Source organism: Oryctolagus cuniculus, chromosome 4, assembly GCF_964237555.1.
Source record: "Oryctolagus cuniculus chromosome 4, mOryCun1.1, whole genome shotgun sequence".
Lineage (NCBI taxonomy): Eukaryota > Metazoa > Chordata > Mammalia > Lagomorpha > Leporidae > Oryctolagus > Oryctolagus cuniculus.
Window position 1 is genome coordinate 69,965,429 of NC_091435.1, and position 22,771 is coordinate 69,988,199.

Consider the following 22,771-nt stretch of genomic DNA (forward strand, 5'->3'; position numbering starts at 1 on the left):
TCCCTTTAACCCCAGCACCCACTAATCTACTATCCATTACTATGTGTTTGCCTGTCCTGACATTTCCTATAAATGGAATCATACAATATGTAGTGTTTTGTGACTGCCTTTTTCACTTAGAATAATGTAAAACTCCTTTCTGCCGGTCAGAACCATCTCCTGCACCTGACCTCTTCCTGGCCCATATGCCCCAGGGCTCCGTTAAATTCTCTCCCCTGTCCCGCTACTTTCCCTTTAGGTGATCTCATCCACTCCTCTAACTTTAAATAACTATGCACTGATGATTCCCGTCTTGGACCATTTGTGTCTACGAGTGGGTAATTTGTAAACAGCAGCTCCAGTTCTGGAGGCTGGGAAGTTCACAACGAGGCGCTGGCAGCCTTGCTGTCTGGTGAGGGCCTTATTGTTCATAGGTGGCACCATCTAGGTGTTCTCCTTTGTCAGAAAGGTCAGAAGGCAAAAAGGGGCCCAGCTAATTCCCTCCAGTCTGTTCATAGGAGCCCTAGCAAATACATTCATGAGTCTGTGCCTCCCCAAGGCCACCCCTTTTAATACTGCTGCACTGGGGATTTTCAACATTCATTTTGGAGGAGACATAAACATTCGGTCCATAGCAACTCCCAGATTCTCACCTCTCACCTTGATCTCTTCCCTGAGCTCTCCACTTGCTTACTTGACTGGATCACCTGATGGCTAACAAGCATCTCAAAATGAGCATATCCAAAACAGAATTCAATTTTCTTGCAGGCCAAAGCTTCGTTTTCTCTAGAGGATCATTTCTAGAAAATGACACTACCAGTTAGTTACTCAAGTTAAACACTTAATAAAACATCCAAATATACGTTTCTGTATGTGTTTATTTTATTGTAGTTTATCCCTCCATGGAGGAGAGCCTGTTTGGCTCACTGTTGCATACCCAGTGCTCAGCACAGTGCCCAGCATGATCAGAGAACTCCCTGGGTGTGTATTAGAGGGATGAAGAGGAACATGACCCTAATAGCAGGCAAAAGGTGGGCTCAGTGTAGCTGAGCTGTCTAGGGGATAGTGGGAGACCACTGCAACTTCAGACATCATTGAACAAAAGCTTTCCGCTTAGGATATTTGTGGAATGGACCTCTTAGAAGGTAGCATATATGCAGCAGGAAGTACAAGATTCAGTCAGTGGGAGCAATCATACTAACAGGTGTTCTAAAGAATCGGGCACTTCACAGTGTTTCACTTGGGCATCTGTATAAGCAAAATTATATTAAATGTAATGGTAAACTTTTGGCATAAAACAATCAGTAAAATTTAAGCAATCTGATTTTGAAAATTAATTTTGTTTGCAGTTGAAGAGCTCACTTGTTATGCTTCAGAAAACTTTTGAGCTACTAAAAAAGAACAAGACTGGCATGGCTGTTGAAAGCTAGTGAGCTTAAGGACTGAAACTGAGAGATACTTGCAACTAAATGAAAACATCTGGAAGACAACCAGAGGATGAAGGATCTCAACTGTCACGGGAACATTTCCATGTTTTCTCATTCTTGAGATTTCTAATATGAATAGTCTTTTCATAACACTTATTTGAGAATTAGACCATTAACTTCTTGTACATATTTCTAAGCTGTGAATTTCTCCAGTGAATGGATACACATTTCTGGAACTGAATTTCTGTGATACACAAAGAAAGTGGGGCACTCTGAATTGAGAGTACGGCCTCATTTCTGCAGTGAGGTTTGAAGTTTGATGTTTTCAATGTATCTGTCAGCCCAGGAATGGCTGTGTGTCCAACAGGTTGCTTTCATGGTTGTACATAAGTTCAGAGGCTAAAGAAGATAATACAATTACTAATTTTAAAGGATCCATTTCCAGGTACATATCATAATATTTCTAGGTTTGTGAACTATAAATATTACAGTGTCTTCCTTTATTTAACATGCAAACTCAACAGCCCAACCTTTTTGAATGTGCATGTTGGTGATGGTTATCTGAAAGGTTCTTTAGCCATGTTGTTATCTTTATGAAAGATAAACTTACTTTTTCTTAAGGTAGCTATGGGGTGAGGTTATCTTGCCTCCTTATACACAAAAATGGGAGAAGAGTCAATTTAGGAAAAGGAAACACGCAAGATACCAACGTTCAAAGTAGAGAACCGTCGTCTGAGTTTCAAAAACCCAAGATTAGGTTAAAATCTGAGTGACAGATCACATGCAGACTTGAATTCAGCTTGGCTTCAGCTCACAACCTTTCACGGTAGAAGTGACTCATCAGGCTGGAAGTAATATGTGTATGACTTTTCAGTAACTACGTAAGGTTCCATTCTTTACAAACTCGAGTGTGTGGCTTGTTTTAATTGGTAAATTATAAGCCAGACACAAATTTTAGCTCTTTAATAAAAGCTTGGGACATGTATGCTCTTTTGGCTCTTAAAGGTTTTGGGGTACATATGTTTCAATCCAGGTTTGTGAAAATAAGGACTTTGGGAACTGAATAGAAATCTGATTTTTTTTTCAGGACCTGGGGAATGTTCAGGATGTATTTCACTGTTTTGTCCTATTGAAGTCTTTCTCTGGAAAACACACACACTCATACACACACACAGTGTGTAAGTTCTTACTGTTTGAGCAACTCTTTAGTTAAGTGTTTCCCTTTCTCCCAGAGTCACCAAAGCCACTGGGGCATTGTTAAGTTCATTTCTGAGCTGCCTGTACTGACTGGATTAGCAGGTAAATGGTTTTCTCTGGGTGAATCCCATCTAATCTTTCTGGGACCAGTGCACCTACCTGCGATTTTTTTTTTTAATCCTGCTGAGAGCAGGTGCGACTGGATTATAAACTTGAAAGTTTCCAAGTTACATTCACAAAAGTGATCATTAACAAACTGAGTATTTTTGATGCATCTTTAAAAAAGTTGTATAACATACCTCAAATATTACCCAAGTTGCTTTATAAATTAAGACTAAATACATATGTATGCTTGCAGAATTCAATTAATAAAATTTGAATCTGCTTTGTAAATTGAATATCAAGACCCAAAATGTCTGAGCTGTAATTTTTCTTTTCTGTGTTAAAAACAAAACAAACAAAAACTCCCCCAAACTAGAAACCTGCAATAGTGAAAACGTGTACATGAAGCTACAGTTAGTAAAATTTGGTGCACAAGTAAAACCCAAAGAGGACTCTCATCTCAGGGCAATTTCAACATGCAGACCACTGAACAGAAGTGCCGGAGAGGCCTACTGGCCAGATGTCAAACACTGCTGGCCAGAAATCACGCCAACCAACCACCTGGCTAACCTGGCGCATCTGGGAGCCGCGGTGGGCCTTTAAGGGAAGGTCAGCGAATTTGGGGGAGGTACCTCGCTCACATTTCGCTGTGGGGCGCCCCCTCAACGCCTGTTGCGGGCGTCGAAGGAGAGCTGGCCCACCACGCTCTCACGTAGTTCGGAAATCCTCCGGATTCCTGGCTTTCCCGAATTTCCGTCTCCGCACCTCGCCCGCACCCCGAGGGCTCCTGAGGCTGCCCCGCCCACGTGCTCCCCGCAGGCACCGGCGGGGGCCGGGCGGCCGCCGGGGCGAGGAACCATCCTCGCGCCCCGCCGCCGGGACCAGCCCCGGGGAGCCAGCCCTCGCGTCCTCCGGTCCTCCCGGCGCCAGGGCCGCGGGCGGGAGGAGGGGCCTCGGCCGCGGGCTCCGCGGGGCGGCGGGCGGCGCACGTGCGGGCGGGCGGGGATCCCCGGCGCCGGAGGCGGGGCACCCGGAAGCGCGCGCGGACCTGCCGCGCCGAGCCCGGACGGCCGGGGGTGGAGCGGGCACCGCGTCCCGGCGGCAGCGGGTTGTGGTCACAGGTGGGTGGCTGGGCGAGGGCGCGGCTGAGCGGGACCGGCAGACGGGGCCGCGTCCTCCAGCGGGGCCGACCCTCTTCCGCTCGGTCTCCGCCTCTCTGGTTGCAGCCACACCTCCGTCGGGAGAGCAGGTAACTTCCCTTCCAAGGTCATTCTCCGGGCGGGGCGGTGCTCGAGGCCCGCCCACGTCCTCCCGATTGGCGGGGGGCGGGCGAGGCGCGCCCGGTGCGCAGCCGAAGCAGCAGGGCTGGACGGCGATCTTGGGCGCTGCGCGCGGGTGCTGGTGGCGTTCCCGGAGCCGGGCTGCTGGTTCTAGCAGCCAGGCGCGTCCGCCGGTGTCTGCGGGCGTACGGTTCGCTTCTCCCTGCAGCCCCAAGGGGTGAGTTTACACCAGCTCCCAGCCTTGGGGCGGGGACCGTTTGGCCCTCCCCGGTGCGCACCCGCAGGTGAACACAGCCGCCCGCGCTCCGGCTGTCCCGGGCCGCGTGGTCGGTCGTCGCCATGGGAACGGCGTGTGCCCTGGCTGGGAGGGGGCAGAGAAGGCAGCTGTAAGCCCCCCAGAGCCCTGGGCGCCCCTGCCTGGCCGAGCGGAGCCACGAAAGCCGATGACAGCGGGCTTCCTTCTCATTTTTTGGTTGCTTAGGCGTTGGCGGATACTCAGAGGCGTGGATGTGTTTACAAGATGTGAGTTGTGTTCTTTCCACCTTCACCTTCTGAGGGCTTCTTACGCCTCGGGGTGACAGGTGCCAGTCACCGCACAGAAGGGCAGTATGAAGCCAATGAAGAAAAGGAAAACCGAAGAAGCTGAGTTGGAGCCCCTGTGCTGCTGCGAGTACATAGATCGAAATGGGGAAAAGAACCACATGGCTGCTTGTTTGTGTGACTGCCAGGACCTGGACGAAGGGTGTGATAGGTAAGAATCCGAGGTCTCGCGGTGCCGACCCCACTGCGTTCCCCTTAGCCTTGCAGAACGCGAGCATTTGCTTTTGGTTTGCGTTGCCAAGGGTCTAACATTGAGAGTTGTTTTTTCAGTGTTGAGGGTGAGGCTGTTGTAAAGATGTATCACGCAGTAGTGCACAACTGTGTGCCCGGCTGGTTTGCTAGAACATTATCATTTTATGTTTGAAGAGAGGAGATGATAGAGAAAAAGCAGGTAAAGGGATATTACGGATGCTAAATGATTACAAATAAATAAATGAAATGCGAGGCGGCAGAATCTGTTGAAAATGAACATATTTGTTCCAGAAAGTTCCTACATTCTTGGTGGTCTCTCACGGGAGATGACTTGGGACTGGGTTGCACCCTGGGGGTTGAAAGGTCATTTTCCTGGCTTTTGGTGGGAGGCCTGCCCCCGGGTTGTGGGAAGAGGGGCTGGCCAGAGGCATGTGCCTCCCCTGGAACGGTGGCCTTTGGTGTGGGCAGAGCCGTGGCTTCACTGAGCATGTTGTACTTCATTCACCTTTATTTTCACCGGTTCTCAGTGTTGGAAATTACTGTGCAAAACATTTTTAACATCATTCTTTCGTACAAAGAATTTTGTACCAAAAACAACTGTAACCTTGCTTTTACCCATTTTCTAAGTAATTATATATTTAAAATGTGTTGCCTTTTGGAAAGTGTGATATGGGAATAACAGGTATATGGGGAACTTACATTTTCCAGTAATAATTACTTCTGGTTAACAAGGAGTCCTTATATGCGCAAATTGCTGACTTGGAGCTGGCTGTGTTAGGCCAGGCCTGAAGGCATGTGCAGGGAACCACTGCAAGCTAGTATCTGCCTTGACTCCCAAAGACCCGTAACCCTGTTTCAGTTCTTCCTTGACAGTGCCTGCAGCCATTTTTTACAGGTGTCTACATCCAGGCTCTTTAGTCTAAAATGCATACTGGGGAAAATGGAGCACTTCGCATTAATGAAGGAGAAATGCTGCTGTTTCCATAACTGCCATCACGCAAGACTGCAGCTCTTCCATTAACCCTGCTGACTCTTCCTTCCTCCTGGCCTTGGAGACCTGGGCTGTCCTGGGACTTCGGTCCCCTGCGCTCTCGCAGCCCTTCTGTGGAGATGGGCTTCTAGGCTTCCACTGCGTGCTGTTGTACCGTGTGACTCCTGCGTAGTCTTCTTGCCCTCACTTCCAAGTTCCAGTCCTACTGTAAAAAACTTTGTCTTTCTTTACCCTCTGTGTTTCCTTTGGAGCCTTGGTTCATCCAGGTTGCCAAAATACCTCAGACTGGATAATTTATAAACAACATAAGTTACTCACTCGTAGTTTCGACGCTAGGAAGGTCTAGCCAGATGCAGTGTCAGGGGTGAGCTCTCTTCCTGTCAGCTTCTTTTGTGGCACCCTCACCTGGCAGGAGGGGTGAATGAGCCCCTGTAAGCTTTTGGATTGGGCTCTGCCCAATGATTAAGATGCCACCTGGGACACCCACATCCCATGCTGGAGAGCCTGGGTTTCAGTCCTGGCTCCACTTCCAATTTCATCTTCCTGCTAATGCACACCTTGGGAGACAGTGGTGATGGCTCAAGTATTTGTTTACTGCCACTTACGTTGGAGACCTGGATGGGGTTCCCAGCTCCTGGCTTTGGTCTGGCCCAGTCCCAGCTGCTGCAGGCATTTGGGAAATGGAATAGTGGATGGAAGATCTCTGTTGCTCTCCCCAGATGGCCACAATGGCCGGAGCTGTGCTGATCTGAAGCCAGGAGCCAGATGCTTCCTCCCAGTCTCCCACGTGGGTAGTGGCCCAAGGACTTGGGCCATTTTCCACTGCTTTTGCAGGCCACAGCAAAGAGCTGGATCAGAAGAGGAACAGCCAGGACTAGAACCGGTACGCATATGGGATGCCAGTGCCGGAGGTGGAAAATTAACCCACTGTGCCATGGCGCTGACCCCTAGGAGTCAACATATGAATTTGGGGGATGCAGATATTCAGACCCTACCTATCTACTGCTGTTGTCTACCCTTGCCCCCCAAGTTCATGTTCTTCTCACGTGCACAATATATTTATTTCATCCCCATAGCCCAGTTAGTCTTAACTTGTTCTGGCATGAACTCAGAAGCTCCAAAATCCAGAGTGTACAAATCAGGTACGGGAGAGATTCAAGTTCTGCTCCTTTGCTGAGGCAAATTCCCCTCCAGCTGTGAGCTTGTGAAATGAAACATTATGTGTTTCCAAGATACAATAGTGGGACATGCATAGAATAGACATTCCCATTCCGAAAGTGAGAAGTAGGAAACAAGGGGCAGGCATTGTGGAGCAATGGGTTAAACCACCACATCCCATATCTGTATTTCCATAGCAGAGTGCATGTTCGAGTCTTGGTTGCTCTTCTGATTCAGCTTCTTGTCAATGTGCCTGGGAAGGCAGCAGAAAATGGTTCAAGTTCTTGGGCTCCTGCCACCCGCATGAGAGACCCTGGTATAGTTCTTAGTTCTTGGCTTCTGCCTGACCTGGTCCTGGCTTGAGGCCGTCTGGGGAGTGAACTAGCAGATAGAAGATTTCTCTCTATCTCTCTCCACCTAACTCTCACTCTCTGCTTTTCAAAAACAAACAGATCTTTAAAAAAAAAAATAGGAAAGAATTACTGACAAGTCCCAGAAAAGCAAACAATATTAGGTATTAAGACTTGAAAATAATCTTCTTTGATGAGCTAGTCCTCCTTCTGGACACACGGGGATGGGCCCCTGTGGCTGCAGGTATCCCTGCTCTGTGGGCACATCCCACACTGCAGCTTGCAGTGGTTCGAGTCAGAGGTCTAAGCTCTTCCAGCTTGGAGTTGCACCCTGGTGGCTCTGTCAGCCTAGAGTCTTACGGACAGCCCTGCCCCCACTTCTCTGGTAGGCACTGACGCAGTGGGGGCTCTCTGTGGTGATGCCATCCCCAGGTTTCACTGGGCATGGTGGGGGCTTTCGTGGTCAGCCTTGGCCTCAGGCTGTCTGGGGTCTCCTTTGACATGGAGGAAGTAGCCTTGCCTCTCCAGCTCTTTCACCCTTCAAATGCCTGCAGACTTGGCACCGTCTGGATGCTGCCCAGATTGACGACCTGTACCCTTTGGAGGGTGGCCACTGCCGCCTGCAGCACACCTGGGTCCACTGGAGCCGCAGCCTGGAGTGAGCAGAGCCTCGGGTGGTGCTGGGCAGTGAGCCCTGGGCCCACAGTGCCCTGACCCATGTTACGAAACCCTTCTATCCCAAGGGCGCTGGCACACCAGGCTTGTGATGGGAGTGACAGCCCCAAGGGTCTCCAGCACGCATTCAGGGTCATTCTTCCATTGTCTTGATGAGGTGCACAGGGCTGATCCACGGGGATCTCCACACTCCCCAGCCTGGTGGTCTCTCAAAACACACCTTTCTCATTTGTTTCAATATGGACAAGACTGAGAGAGCTTAGAGTTCTCCAAACTTCTAATTGTTTGCCTTTGATTATAAATTGTTTCTCTTCCTATTTTACCATAAGCATTCATGAGAAGCCTTGTGGTAGCACAAATACATAGAGATTTCTTCTGCCAAATATGAGCAGTCTCATTGCTTCGGAGCTCTGGCTTCCGTTACGTGCCTAGGACACAAACACGTTCCAGCCCAGCTTTTTGCCGCTGTTTGAGGTTTCTGATAACACGTTGCTTATTTCTGTCTGAGACCTCATCAGAATGGCCTTTTCCATCCTTGTGTCTACCAACCTTCCGTTCATGGCCTCATAGGTCATCCCTAAGGTTGAGGCCTTTTTCTTCTGAGTTCTAACCAGAATTGCGCTGGCTAGTCCAGTTACAGTAAGTTGGGCTTTTGCTATCATGTGCTTCAAACCCTTACTCTTACCCATCCCCCAGCTCCAGAGCTGCCAGTGTTTGTCTTAGTCGGGACTGCTGTAACAAAGTACCTTAGATGAGGACATCGCAGTTCTGGAGGCTGAGAAGTCTGAGGTCAAACATGCAGTTTCAGTGCCTGGGGGAGGCGTGCTCTCTGCTTCACCCATGGCACCTCGTGCTGCCCCTCATGACCCAACACCTCCGGAATGGCCCGCCTCTCAGCCCTCTCGCACTTGGGGATTAGCTTTTGATACATGAATGGAGGTAGTGAGGCTAACACATAAGGACCATGGCACAGATTAAGTGTGCAAAAAAGCTAGCAAATACCCTCTGTTCAGCTGGCCCAGTCATCTCTCTTACACTAGTCTGCTCGGCATCCTTCCTTAGAAGAATGGTTTTCTGCCTGGGCCTCAAGTGAGTTTTGTGCTACACAGCTTTCTTTCTGTTGGCACGCATGCTGTCAGTGCTGGCTGGCCGGCCATCAGTGTCTCCACAGAGGCCCCTGTAGTGACCCCGCCCAGAAGCGTTCACTCTCCCGAGCCCTCTGGGATGTCTGCTGTAGGTCGTGAGTGGTCCTGAGGGGCTCATGACTGCCTCGCCCAGCCCGAAGGGTCTGCCTGAGGACGTGTATGTAGCTGGGATTTGTTTACTGGAGAGAGAATCTGGACTGTTAAATTTCTCACCTCATCTTCTTGTCCCTATGTATAAGTAACAACACATGAACCTGGAGAGCTCATGTTTAATAGTAAGGAAGTTGAATGCTTTGGCCTTCGATGTCTTTCATTACTTATCCCGCTGTTCGGCATTCAGCGTTCCGTGGTTTTTAATTCAACAGATATAAAGTGGCTTCTCTGTGTGCTCTTTCTGAGTAGATGGATTACGTGTAAATCCATGCGGCCGGAGACCTGTGAGAGAATCATGGATACGATTTCTGATCGCCTCCGGATTCCTTGGCTTAGGGGAGCCAAAAAAGTCAACGTCAGCCTCGTCCCGCCGCTCGTGCTGCTGCCCGTCTTCCTTCACGTGGCTTCCTGGCACTTCCTCCTGGGCGCGGTGGTCCTGACCTCGCTACCTGTGCTGGCACTGTGGTACTACTACCTCACTCACAGAAGGAAAGAACAGACTCTGTTTTTCCTGAGCCTTGGACTGTTCTCTCTGGGCTACATGTACTACGTGTTCCTGCAGGAAGTGGTCCCCAAAGGGCGTGTGGGACCCACCCAGCTGGCTGTGCTCACCTGCGGCTTATTTCTGATACTCTTAGCCCTGTACAGAGCCAAGAAGAACCCGGGCTACCTCAGCAACCCAGCAGGCAGTGACAGGTCGCCAAGCAGCAGCCACACCGAAGGCCTGCCGAGAAAAGGGCCGGAGAAGACCAAAGGGTTTCCTGGCGCGGAGACGGCGGGCGGCCTCAACAATCGCACCCCAAAGGAGGACCTTAAGGGCTCCCCCAGGATGCAGGCTGGGAGCCCCACCAAGCCGAAGGAGGACTGGTGTGCCAAGTGTCAGCTGGTGCGGCCGGCGCGGGCGTGGCACTGCCGGATCTGTGGCCTCTGTGTGCGGAGGATGGATCATCACTGTGTCTGGTATGTGGGGGCAGGCAGGAGGCCTGGACGGTGGGAACCCCTGTGCACGGCGCCAGGCGGGCCTGAGCCTCCTCCGTGCCGTCCTCACGTTCCCCTGGCTTTCACCTTGCGGGTATTTGTGGGCTGTCACAGTGTTCCCACTTAGTCATCAGGCTTTCCACTTTGACATACTCAGTTCCTTCAGTCCCTCCTGGAGGAGCATAACCGAAAAGGTTGGATTTTTTTTCTTTCAATTTTCTTCTGAACTGCTCTTCATTGATTTTCTCCTTTCTAATAGAGAAGAAGCTATAGTTGAATGATTTTTTAAAATGTTTATTTTCATCTACTTGAAAGGCAGAGAGAGAGATCTGCCATCTGCTGGTTCATTCTCCAGAAGCCCTCAGCAGCCAGGGCTGGGTTAGGCTGAAGGCAGGAGCCAGCAGCTCCATCTGGTCTCCCACGTAGGTGACAGGGGCCCACGCACGAGCTGTCGTCACCTGCTGCCTCCCAGGATGCGTTAGCAGGAAGCTGGGTTGGATGTGGAGTAGCCGGGACTCCAACCAGGCCCTCCCACGTGGGATGCAGGCATCCCAAGTGGCAACAGCACCACAATGACGGTTTTGGGTTTTTTTTAAAAGATTTATCAGAAGCAGTATAGGCATAGTTCCCTGTGCTCCTCCTTCTGAACACAGAGCTAAAGAAAGTGTTCTCTTATTTTTAAGTGACTCTTCTGTCCTCTTGTGACCTATCTGTAACCCTTTCGGTGCTACCACTGATTTGCAGTCAACATTATCGAGTTGAGGCCCCATGAGCTAATTATCTGGTTTGTTATCTGCAGAGAGATGGGCTTCTTTTGTACCTTCTAGCTGGCCGGTACCAGTGAAGACCTGTGAGGCCCATAAGCTGTCAAGTGCAACATATAGAGAATGTTGGGCTTTAGGGAGTGCGTGTAATTGAAAGGGAGGGCAGTTATTCAGATGTGACTGCTGTAGGCAGCACGCTCGCAGCCTTATTGCTTGTAAGGCAGTCTGATCAATGAATTCATGCGTTTTGTGTCTAGAGTTTGATCATGTAGCATACCTCCCCCTCAGAAGGGGGTGTGAGGATACAGGAAGGCGGCTGGGCACTGGAGCAGACCTAGGTTCACAGCTCAAGTAGAGACATCACTTTCCTAGGACTTTGTCTTGAGCAGTGAACAGGTGTTTCTGTGTCTTCATTGCTAGGGGTGCATGCGTGTGTACACATGGATGTCTATTGGCTGTTTGCAGAGGGTCTTGGACATCTCTTGGGGCCACTGGCACAGCCCCATGTGCAGCGGGCAGGAGGGCCTGCCTGTACAACAAATCGCCACAATACAGATTTGTACCTGTTAAGTAGCCTGCATATTTGTTCTGTACCCCACACGATGGTTCTAACTTCTTTTAATCTTTTTATTACTCTCTGTACACCACAAGCATGTTTTCCATAGTGTTTAGTAATTCCGATTAACCAGTTTTTTAAAATTTCATTCACTTGAAAGAGTTCTCCCCTCTGCTGGTTCATTACTCAAATGACTACAACAGCCGAGGCTGGGCTGGGCCAAAACCAAGAGCCTATGATTCAATCCAGGTTTCCAAAGGAGTGAGGGAAGGGAGAGAGGAACCCCAGTATGGGAGCCGTCACCTGTGGCCTCTTGGGGCACATGTTAGCAGGAAGCTGGAATTGGAAGTAGGGCCAGGACTTGAATCCAGGTATTCTGGTCACAGAACACAGGCATCCGAGTGGCAGCTTGCCCACTGTGCCAAAAGCCCATCCCCAATTTCGCATTGTTAAGTTTTCATAGCTTACTTATCTCCCTTTGTTTATCATGGTGATGATAATGCCAACTTTCTTCATAGCTAGGTGATACTTCGCTTAGTAGTGATGAAGATTGGTTAGCCACTTTCCGCTTTTTACTTCATCTTGCTCTTACACTAATGATGTAATTGCACTTTGCAAAGAGTAGAGAATATAAGACAGTGTCCCTAAGTGGGCAAGGTTTTTAACTCCCTAATGTTGAAAAAACAGAGACCTTTTTAATAACTGAAATTCACACTTGCCCTGTTTTGAAGACTTTTTTATGTGAATTACATTGAGAACTTTTTAAAACATGTTTGTTCTTTTTTCTCCTGTGCTGTTTTGAGGATAAATAGCTGCGTTGGAGAATCAAATCATCAAGCATTTATACTTGCCCTTTTGATCTTCTTGCTCACCTCGGTGTACGGGATCACGCTGACCCTGGATACCATTTGTAGAGATAGAAGTGTCTTCACAGCTCTCTTCTACTGTCCTGGAGTTTATGCAAATTACAGGTGAGCTATGGATACCACAGAAGAGAACCATGGGGGAAGTAATGGATGTTGCCATTAACAGGGGCTGATACTTGGCTGCCAGGTGAGGCAAAATGTAGCACAGGCCTGGGTACCCCTGAAACTGCCAGCAAAATAGTGCAATGGCTATGTGCATTTTCTAGGGTGATGTCAGACGCATCACTGACCCTTCAAACAGTCAAGCGCCAGTGCTGTACACACAGGCCCAGACTAATTTAGGACTCCAGCATCCAGTGACCCTTCCCACGGACAATGGAACTGAAACAGTAGTTAAAACTCATGTCCCAGGCTCTCCATGTGGCCTGTGCTGTCATTAGCATCAGGAAACTCCTCCCACTTTATTGCTGCTTTCTGGTGATTTTTTAGCCCAATAATAATTGAGTGCTGCCAACCCCTTTGGGGAGGGCTCTGTTTCTCTCCAACCTGCTTTTTCTTTCTAATCTCTCTTGGTTTGTTCTGTTCTACTTTTTTTTTTTTTTTAAACCACCTCTCCTGATTACTGTACTATCCAGGTCACAGTTTCCTTGGGCACTGTTGGATGGGGCCCCGTTTATGGCCAATGCTGGGGATCTGCAGCGTCGGCCCCACTGCCCCTGCCTGCCCACGGCTGGCTTCTTCCTCCACCATGTTTGTGGTATCTGTGGTTTCTTTCTTTTCATTCCTTGTTTTCAGAGGAATGCTTGCTCTTTGTCACCAGTGTCTCAGGAGGGCATACGTTTCCCATCTCGATCATTCCATCCTGGATGAGAATTTGTGGGCGTGGTTGGAAGGGCCGGCCCTCCTCCTCAGGGTGTCTTTGCTGAGACTGGGGATGATGAGCGTCCTAAGTGGAGCAGCACACCTCTGGGTTCGGGGGGGGGGGGGGGGCGGGCGGCAGGAAGGAGCTGAGGGCACGGGCCTGCTGTGGCCCGCCCCTACTCTGTGTGTGTGACTCACGGCGCCTTGTCTTTCTGATGAGGCCCTTGGATTTCATCATCACCAAGACATCTTTCAGCTTCACGCATGAAGATTCTGAGTGAATGTATTTCCAACTCACTCTCTTTTTTTAAATATTTTATTTCAGAATACCTTTTACGAAACTAAAATTGTGAGGTGGTAATACAATGAGTTTCCCATATATCCCTCACCGCATTTCCTATTAACATCTCATGTTAGCGTCTTTGTGACAATTGAGAAAGCACACCCAGCTTCCACTTTTTTTTTTTCCAATCCAAAAGTCTTATATTTTTCAAAGCCTCTCCAACCCACTCTTGATTGGTGAATGTTTGAATGGACAGAAAAGCTGCAGATGCCAGTCGGCAGCCCCTCCCCCATAGTCTCACTAGTGAGCCTGGAAGGAGCTTTCCTGTCCTGGGCCATGGTTCGGCTTTAGGAAGCTGAACTGTAAATGCTACCGTGCCCCACATCTGTACAGGTGAGTAAGGGGCTGCTGCTGGTGGGGCTGTCGTCTTGTTCTCATCAGCACTGGACTGCAGAGAGAATGCAGAACTGCAGCCCTGCCCCCGGGGGTCCACTTCCGGCTTCAGGAGGAAGCTCACAGTGTCGCCTGGTGCCCTTGTCTTCTCATGAGTTAGTTGGCTCCAGTTCAGGGACTGTGCATTCAGTCAGCCCACGGGTGTTGAACACCATTCCTTCAGGCCCTGTGCTAGTTGTGTGCAAGACACAAAATGCCAAAAACAGCCGTTGCTGTTCTAGTATAACATAGCAGACAAAGAGGCACTGAGGATCACCAGATACAATAGAACATGTTAATTCTCATCTGTTAAGCTGGTTCTTGATGTTTGGAGGACTGGGGGAGGTGCCAGAGTCCTTAGTGACAAGTAGAACGTGTGTAAAATGTTAGAGTGGCGGCAGCTGTCCGCGTGTGACACAGATGCAACCCTGACCGGCCTGTCCCCCTCCCAGCTCGGCTCTGTCCTTCACCTGCGTGTGGTACTCTGTGATCATCACAGCAGGCATGGCCTACATCTTCCTGATCCAGCTGATCAACATCAGCTACAACGTGACCGAGAGGGAGGTCCAGCAGGCTCTGCGACAGAAGACTGGGCGGCGGCTCCTCTGTGGACTCATCGTGGACACAGGCCAGTACAATCGGGGCTTCCTGCGGAACTGGCACCAGTTCTCCACGCTGGGCACACGCGCGTTCCACCACCCTGCTGAGGACATTGTCTGAAGTGCCTTCTGTCCGCCTCCGAGGGATGGCTCTGCCCTCTGCCTCCCTTGCATTTCACACGTCCATGTCTGCGTGGCAGGTTCACGTGTAGCCCTGGTTTCCTAAAGGCATTCCAGGGCCATGCTCAGGTTTAGAGACTGGACTGGGGCGAAGTTAGTTTTGCCAACTTCACAACTTGTGAGATTTTTATTTTGAAGCAGTAAAAGTAGAGCCATTCTTTTCCAGTCACCTTAGGAACTGACTTCAGTCACCAGAAGTTGAAAAGGATGTGGATTGCTAATGCACAAATTGATTGAAGCAACTCCCGTCCATTAATGGGGGGGGGGGGGCGAGTTTTGGATTAGGGTAGTTTCTAGTCCCTCTTTCAATCTTAATAGCCATGTGACCATTAGTTGAGTCACTTTCCCAAGTCTCAGGTTCATCTGTAAGGTGGGGTACCCACGGCTGCCCTGGCTACCTCACAGAGCTGTTGTGAGGGTCACATGAGGGACGAGAGGTGTGGAAAGCACTGGAAGCAACTGAAGCAGCTGGAGGCATGAAGCAGTCCTGGCGGACTCCCAAGACTGAAGCCAGTGGTAGTGGGTGATGAGTTTTCAGTAATGCCGTGCAGTTGCAAGAGCTTCTGAAGTACTGGACGGTAACTACCCGAGCAGGGGAGATGACCAGATGGGTTGGTGCCAGTCATCTGACCTTGGAAGGCAGTTGATAACAGTTGTAAAGGTAATTGCTACTGGCGTAATGTACAGTGGGCATGAGTTCAGGCAATGAGTTCTTATTTTTTTTGCGAATTCGGTTTGGATTTACTAGAAGTAACTCCAGTAAGCATTAATGTTCTTTTCCTTTCCACGTTTCACCTGCTAAGGTGCTAGCACATTTGTGACGGTGGCTGGAAGAGGAGAATGGACACTCCTTGGCAACACTTCATTTTCTTGTCTGGGTAGGGAGGCTAATTAACATCAAGGGCTTGATTTTTTTTTTTTTTTTTTTTTTTGGTTCATGTAAGTATTTCAAATGCTATCATTTTATAGCACTAAATTACAAAAATCAGTCTTCTGGCATTCACATTGTTCTGGCATGCACTTTCTTTGAGTTGACTGACATCTTTCTACTCAGTTTGTACATTACTTCTCATTCACCCTTCCTTAAGTAGAAGTATCTCACTAGGAGAGAAACAACAGGGCATATGTGCTTTCTGCTAGGACTATAATTCTTCCTTCACTTTTCCCAAAAATAAGTGATTTCCTTAATCATATCTCAAAACTGAAAATATATCAAAGATTAGATATTTATATGGAATAGGTGATGCTGCCATAGAATCAAGATGAGGGAATTTCACATGGGGAAAATACCCTCTGGGAACCTTTGGTTTTATTCCTGTACTGTTGTGCAGTCCCAAAGATAACGCATGGAGTCTTAAGTTTGCCTTGGCTTGATACGGGGAAGATAGTGCTCACTTGAGGAATGTTGAGAGGAAACAGCACTCCTTCCTGCAGTTCTGCCCTCTGCAGCCAGCACTGTCCCTGGTCTTTCCAGCCATTGGGCTGTCTGTAAGACAGTTGGAACGTGTTTAATCAGGCTCGTCCTCGCTCTCTCCAGAGATGATACCTAATGAACAAGAGGCTCTGTAGTCCAGGGCAGTGAGCCACAATGCAAGCCTGGGATGTTAGCCGACACTGTGGTTTCTACAGTGATGTCCTCTTTCTGGTCCACAGCCAGCACTGAAGTTGGATTGAATATAACTAGTTTATTTCTGTATAGGTGTTAGATAAAAGAGATTGTAATCATGTCAGGGACAGCGTATGTGGGCAGAAATTGGTAGTTGTCACATCTCTTGAATGTCAGCTGTGTAGCCAACACTGATTGAATTGCAATTGATAACAAAAATATATAGGAATGTTAGTATAGGCAGTAATTTTAGTTTGCTGCATCTTTAACAGCAATCAAAATACAGTGTGATGAAGCTAGGTAGTACATAAAGACCAGAGTCATTCGGGAGAATAGGGATGATCACCATCTTTTTAACAGCCCACTGTTACGTGATTGCCTGGGTGAGGCAACTCATTTTCCTTCACTTGGCTAGGACTCCTTGTATATATTTCTGGCTTATTGGAACTCTGATGCTTACTTTACATTCCTTGAGAACACAGATTACAGTTTTGAACCTGGCAAAAGATCAGTGGTTTGTGGGGTGAAAGCTTTCGGAAGTGCTTGTACTGCAGGCAACAGCAAACAAGGGGCTGTGTGTGAGCAGTGCTTCTGAAGGATCTGGAACATCCCTGGACTGTATCCCTAGATTTCTGAGCCTTTTTGTGATGTGGAACTATTTGAGGGATTTCGTTAAAGGCCTTGATTGTCTCCAAATTGCAGAGGAATTTATTGTGGCGATCTTTGAAAGGACAAGACCTCTAAATGAGTAAGTTCCGGAGTGATGGCAGCAGTGCAGAATTGCTCTGTGGACCTGTAAGCCAGCAGTGTCTCAGCCGGAGGATCAGGCCCCTTGGACGTGATTTTAAACAAGCAGGTCTCCTCTCCCACACTACACCCTCAGCATCTGTTAAACACTGTGAATGTGAAGCTGCTTAATAAATTGCCTGTTACACTCTGAGCACTCACGTGATCACATTGCTGGGGAAGAGGAGTGGGTCTGTTTGAGAGATTCAACATAAGCGGGTGGGCACATCAAAAAGCTCATGGAAAATGGACGTAAAAGTTTATTTTAGTGCAAAAATTGAAACTCATAGTTTTTTTCATAATATACATTTTTCATGAACTTTCTGAAGACTCTTCCTGTTTAAGGATCAGGATTGCATGAAAGGAGCAAGTTCTTTGATATTTTCTTCTGATACCCACGGAGCACTTTGGTGGGTCTGGCTGGGCCTTCCTGAGATGAACCGGCCATTAACACCTCTTTGGTAGGTTACCAGAGTTACCTTCAGTGTGTTTTTGGGACAACTGCTGCTTATTCACTTAGGCCACATGTGTTTGTGTTTATGATACTGTAAATTTTTGCTTTCCAAATAGTGTTTGCCTTTAGTGAGTGAACTAATTGTTGTCTTCCACTGTACCATCTGCCTAGCAGAAAGACTGTTACAAAGTTTCTCTTATGCAGTAGTCCTTGGTACTTCGAATATTCTTGGTAAGAGAAAATTTTCTATACTGGATCTTCCACTGCCAGAAAACACAATGCCAGTAAGACTCTACATAATACTGACCATCTGCTTAACAGACTGTTTCTTTGGACATTAGCTTTGTGTTATAAAGCTCAACTAATGTAAGCAAAACATGACATCTGGAAGCACAGTTTTAACCAGGATGTGTTTTTGAGGTACATGACATCTGGAAGCACAGTTTTAACCAGGATGTGTTTTTGAGGTTTAGGGATCTCTTTAAACTAGGTAACAAGTAGTTTATGACTTAACTCCATTTTAGCCATACTTTTGTGCCCTGCATTTTGAAAAAGAGAATTTTCTCAAACAAGCAGTGGATGATAGGAGACTTTTTCTTGAGGCAGGTGTTTGGGAATCTGGTTTTCTCAGCCACAACCTGACAAGTGTGCCATTTTAAATTAGATAGTACAGCCTATGCAGGGGAGAGTGAGAGCCATGCTAACCCCAATACCAAATTCATGTTGCAGTGTTCGTGAGCATTGGCTCTGCTTTGAAGCAAACATTTAGCAGAATCTGCTGAGTCTAATCCTGCTGCTGAATGACAGTAGTCCACACGGGAGCTGGCCCTAGTAGCAGCAGCAGCCAAAGACAATGTGGTTAAGGGGGACTTCGTGTGTTGGAGGCAGAGTTGGGCTTTTGACTCCTTGGTGCTCCAGCCTTCTGGGTGGCACCTTTTACTCCACAGATGCATTGTGTAAAACACAGAGCTTCAAACCAAGCTGTCTGTTCTAGTTACTGATGCTACTAAACTCCGGTCTGTCTTCAGGTGAGGCCACAGACAAGACAGCGCAGCACAGAGCTCACAAGCTCAGCTCCTGACCTGCTGGTCCAGGTGATGGTTTGAGTTCTTAGTGCTTTTGAGCCTTTTCAGTTGATGAGATCTCTGGGTCTTAAGTAAGACCAGAAATACTTATTATCTGGAAGCCCAGGAATACTTATTTACTATTAAATTCAACATTTAGCATAACTGGCCTGGGGAACGTGAAAAGGGATTTCTGAAGCCAACTCTGGAGGCTGGGGGGGCGCTAAACATTTTGCACTGTTTTTATACTTGTTTTCAGATCCTCTTATCACCTCAGACCCAGACACAGGCCTTTTAAATGAAGATTTTGCAAATTACTGCCAATTGTGTAAAATGATGTCCTGTGACCAGGTTGTTTAAATGGAAAATAAAGTGCTTTCTTTAAAGAAAATATTTGGTGTGTCTCTTGAATTCTTGCTTTAAGAAAGCCCTGCACTGTAGCTGTGCTGTCTCTTTCCTGTAGGTTATCTTTCCAGTTTGGGAAGTCAGGGATACTGCCTGTTTGGGCATTAAGTTAACAGTAACATTTCAATCTTCATCATGGTCCAGCAAGAAACAACATCAAAATAATCTTCCTTTTATCTCTTTAGAAGGTTCTATACGTAGGTAGGAAGCCTCACTGGCCAAATCAGAATATGGACCTGCTAAAGACTAAATTTCTAGTTGGTACTTGATATCAGGCAAAAGGAAAAGAACACTTAAGCTTTATGGCACCTGTTTAGGCCTGGTGTATTCATTTAAGGAATTTATCCTTCTTTATTGATAGGCTTGGTATTAAAATGAAGTTGGAATTTGGTTTCTGAGTGTTCGTATCAGCCAGTATCCAGCATCTAACTGTACCACTGCTAGGTATGGACAGATAGTTGAGTTAGATGGAAAGAGATTGAGTTCCTTTTAGTTCTGTTTTCTTTGGTGGCCTCCAGCATTAAAAAGAAAAAGCCTCTTTTTAGATGACTTCTGCAGGATCATATTAAAGGAAGAGATGTGTGGGGACAAGGATGTGGTAGTGTACTCAGAGCTGTGCTGTGTCGATCCTCACACAGCGTCCATGGAAAGAGGATCTAAGTCATTTTGCAGGCGGCATGACTAGATAGCTCTTTCGAAAGGATGAGACAGTAACAGTCAATGTGAAGAAGCCCCAGTTTTATTTCGCCAGCTGTACCAAATAGTAGCAGTTACCTCAGGACTGCAGGGGGCTTTCTCATTTTATCATATGCATTTATGGACTACTTGAGTGTGTTACAATAAACATATGTTATAATGAAGAAAACTTTTTTCTAGCAGATAATTTTTTTTTTTGATTTTTAATTACTTGAAAGTTTCATGTTTTTATTTAGCTTTCTGACTCTGTGCTTGTGCCTTCAACACTTTCACAACAATTTTCTGCTCCTCGATAAGGAAAGCACGCTTGATCCTGTCACGGACACATTTAGCACACATGGAACCACCATAAGCCCTGCTGACGTGTTTTTTGGTTTTAGACAATCTCATCAGGACTTTAGGTCTCACAGCACGAACCCCACGAAGTCTGCCTGGGCACACACCACATGCAGATTTGGGTGCCTTCCCAACCTTCTTAGTATAAAGGTAAACAATTCTGTTACCAGGAGTTCGGGACAGTCTGGTTTTGTTGGAGGCTGTATTGTAGGAGAGCCTCCGGCGGTACGTCAAACGCTGGACCATTGTGGCTGCCTCTAAGCACCGTCCCGGAAGAGGAAGAACTCTAGCAGGTAATTTTCTGAGAGAATACCGTTACCAGCATTTACAGCCCCTTAAAGATGAAACCATTCTTTGGATTTAAGATAAGCATCTCCGTATCTAGATCAAACTGAATACTGGAAGACAAACTGCTAGGATTATTTAGAAGTTGCAATTAGAAATAGGAGCAGACATTTTATTGAGTTGCTGGATTGTCTTTGATAAAGAATTCGCTTCCGGAATTTCCTGCATGCTTATCAACACACACTGAAGAAAGAGGATCCTTGGCGCCCCAATTTCTCTGAATTGTAGGGCACCTTTCAGAGGCGTGGGGTGCTCAACAGAGGATAGGTTGGCTGGCACTGCTGCTCAGGTACGAGAAAGCCAGCCACGCCTTCTTTTCTAAGCATGCACCACTGAATTCCATTTAATTAAAGTCACATTTGTTGACATCCCCCTTTAAGCTACATACTTTCCTTCCCAGGATCAGGCACGCATACACCTGTCCCTTTTTTAAGCTTACTCTGCCAAAAATACAAGAGAATAGGATCCATTTGAACCGTGGAGCTCTTACCTGTTCCTTTGGATAACGCCACAGTGCTGAGTGTTCGAGTGAATGACTGGCAGTCTGGGAGAAATCAAAGGAGGAAGTACAGATTCTCAGATCATTCCTCTGATCCGAGGGCATGTATATGGGCAGCGATGACTGGAGCGTGCACTCGGGGCCCCCTGAGATCGCCGCCCTGAGCGCTGCACTGGTCCATATTCACTGGCACACCAAAGACTTCGCTTTCTCCAGGGCTGGTACCCGGTCACTGTGACGCGCAGCGATCACAGTGTGGGTGGCATCTGGAAGTCTGGAAGAATTTCAGCTACCCTTCTACGGAGTTGCTCTCGCCTCTCTTCTTTCAGTCTTTCCTCTTTCATAAATTTTGCAGACTTGTTCCATGTCTGAAACATGAGCCAGAGAATCCTCCTTTAAAAATAAAGAGTGAAAAAAATTGAAATACTATGAAGAAGTTTATTCTACATCCGAATGACCTTAAACACTTGATAAAAATGATTCTACATAAATAAAACATTATATAAAAGGTGTGGAAATCACAGCTGGGATTCAGGCAGTGTGAAATACCATGAGGAAAAAACAGTGGTGGGGCCAGCGCTGTGGTGCAGCAGGTTAAAGCCCTGGCCTGAAATGCCAGCATCCCATACAAGTGCTGGTTCTAGTTCCGGTTGCTCCTCTTCCGATCCAGCTCTCTGCTATGGCCTGGGAAAGCAGAGGCGGCTGGCACAGGTGCTTGGGCCCCTGCACCGGTGTGGGAGACCCGGAAGAAGCTCCTGGCTTCAGATCGGCGCTGCTCCAGCTGTTGCAGCCCATTGGGGAGTGAACGATCCGATGGAATACCAATCTTTCTCTCTCTCTCTCTCTCTCTCTCTCTCTCTCTCTCTCTCTTTCTGCCTCTCCTCTCTCTGTGTAACTCTGACTTTCAAATAAATCTTAAAAAAAAAAAAAAAGAAAAAAGCATTGAAAAGGGTGCAGAGTAACTGATAGGGTATTTTTATTTTTTGATTGTTTTCATGTTTTGAAACAGGGAAACTCTTCGTGAGGGCTGCTGTGTGAGCAGCTGCCCCTATAGCCTGTGAAAGTGCAGGCCATGACACCTGCTCCGCTGATCTTAGCGCAGCCTGGGCCAGCGACCCTGGCAAGGGCAGCCACAGGCCTCAGAGCAAAGAAGGTGCAGCAGGCACACAAGGAGGGAGCTGTGGAAGAGGGCAGCTTGCTGCTGCCCAGTCTTGGAGTGAGCAGCAGCTCTGAAGGCTCTCCTGGGGAGGACAGGGCTGGAGTGAAGACAGACGGGCCAAGACAGTGCGGCGCAGGCGAGGATTGATATAGCAGGAGAGCTACATTGCTGAAACCAAAGGGCACAGTAGTTCAGTTTATATTTTTAATAACTAGAGGCAGAAATGGGATTTGTTCCGGCCTTTTAACCCTTTAATGAAGCCTAGCAGTGCATCCCACTTCTTAATTTTATGGCTGTTGGCTGTCTGGTGTTTTTGATACTGTTGGTTTTTGTTGTGGGAAGTACTGCTTGTAAAAAAAAGCCTCCAAGTAGTAGAACTGCTTTGTTGCTGTCTTCTTTCACTCACTCAGTGCACCACTCACTGCTTCCTGTGCTCGGCTCTGGGGTCCATTCCCCGTCCTGGATCCTGTCTGTTCCTCTTACCGGGTAGGCATATCTGTTCTCTCCGGGCTACACTCCATCTTTTTTCTTTCTTTTTTAAAAAGATTTATTTATTCATTTGAAAGGCAGAGATACAAAGAGAGAGAAGGAGAGACAGAGAGAGAGATCTTTCATCTGTTGGTTCACTGCCCAAATGGCTGTAACAGCTAGAG

General features: G+C 47.7%; 4 protein-coding genes across 19 annotated transcripts in view; 2 read left to right on the top strand and 2 right to left on the bottom strand.

Moving 5' to 3' along the window:
- GRAMD1C (GRAM domain containing 1C) overlaps positions 1-3,001 on the top strand; it is a 135,816-nt gene extending 132,815 nt beyond the window's left edge. For all 5 annotated transcript variants that reach the window (XR_011387879.1, XM_008266922.4, XM_002716687.5 and 2 more), the window contains one exon: positions 1,329-3,001. Coding sequence is in view for 4 of the 5 variants with exons in the window: in XM_008266922.4 (XP_008265144.2) it covers positions 1,329-1,409 (81 nt within the window). In the remaining variant the exon portion in view is untranslated. The remainder of the gene's footprint in view (positions 1-1,328) is intronic.
- An 812-nt stretch (positions 3,002-3,813) lies between these two features.
- Positions 3,814-20,393, top strand: ZDHHC23 (zinc finger DHHC-type palmitoyltransferase 23). 6 transcript variants are annotated; one of them, XR_011387881.1, is made up of 6 exons: positions 3,814-3,954; positions 4,467-4,736; positions 9,499-10,209; positions 12,351-12,518; positions 14,442-18,034; positions 18,082-20,393. XR_011387881.1 is itself a non-coding variant. In XM_017347079.3 (5 exons), exons 2-5 carry the CDS (start codon positions 4,594-4,596, stop codon positions 14,707-14,709), a joined length of 1,290 nt encoding a protein of 429 aa, XP_017202568.2. In that variant the 5' UTR covers positions 3,814-3,954; positions 4,467-4,593; the 3' UTR covers positions 14,710-20,393. The 6 variants fall into 6 exon arrangements, 1 of the variants encoding a protein (XP_017202568.2); XR_011387883.1 differs by having other exon boundaries at positions 14,442-18,023; positions 18,068-20,393; XR_011387882.1 differs by lacking the exon at positions 3,814-3,954 and adding an exon at positions 4,056-4,202.
- Positions 19,807-20,414, bottom strand: LOC100347165 (large ribosomal subunit protein eL34). The gene has a single exon (XM_051819035.2). It carries the CDS (start codon positions 20,359-20,361, stop codon positions 20,008-20,010), a length of 354 nt encoding a protein of 117 aa, XP_051674995.2. The 5' UTR covers positions 20,362-20,414; the 3' UTR covers positions 19,807-20,007.
- Positions 19,807-22,771, bottom strand: part of CCDC191 (coiled-coil domain containing 191) — a 110,448-nt gene continuing 107,483 nt past the window's right edge. For all 7 annotated transcript variants that reach the window (XM_070072124.1, XM_051819026.2, XM_051819025.2 and 4 more), the window contains one exon: positions 19,807-21,352. In XM_070072124.1, coding sequence (XP_069928225.1) covers positions 21,208-21,352 — 145 coding nt within the window. In that variant the 3' untranslated portion in view covers positions 19,807-21,207. The remainder of the gene's footprint in view (positions 21,353-22,771) is intronic.

What these genes read in the sequence shown, in the direction of transcription:
- LOC100347165 (XM_051819035.2), bottom strand. Translation starts at nt 20,361, where the DNA reads ATGGTCCAGCGTTTGACGTACCGCCGGAGGCTCTCCTACAATACAGCC.
- ZDHHC23 (XM_017347079.3), top strand. Translation starts at nt 4,594, where the DNA reads ATGAAGCCAATGAAGAAAAGGAAAACCGAAGAAGCTGAGTTGGAGCCC. An exon ending in CTGGACGAAGGGTGTGATAG is followed by an intron (nt 4,737 to 9,498) that starts GTAAGAATCCGA and finishes CTTTCTGAGTAG; the next exon opens with ATGGATTACGTGTAAATCCA. An exon ending in ATGGATCATCACTGTGTCTG is followed by an intron (nt 10,210 to 12,350) that starts GTATGTGGGGGC and finishes TGCTGTTTTGAG; the next exon opens with GATAAATAGCTGCGTTGGAG.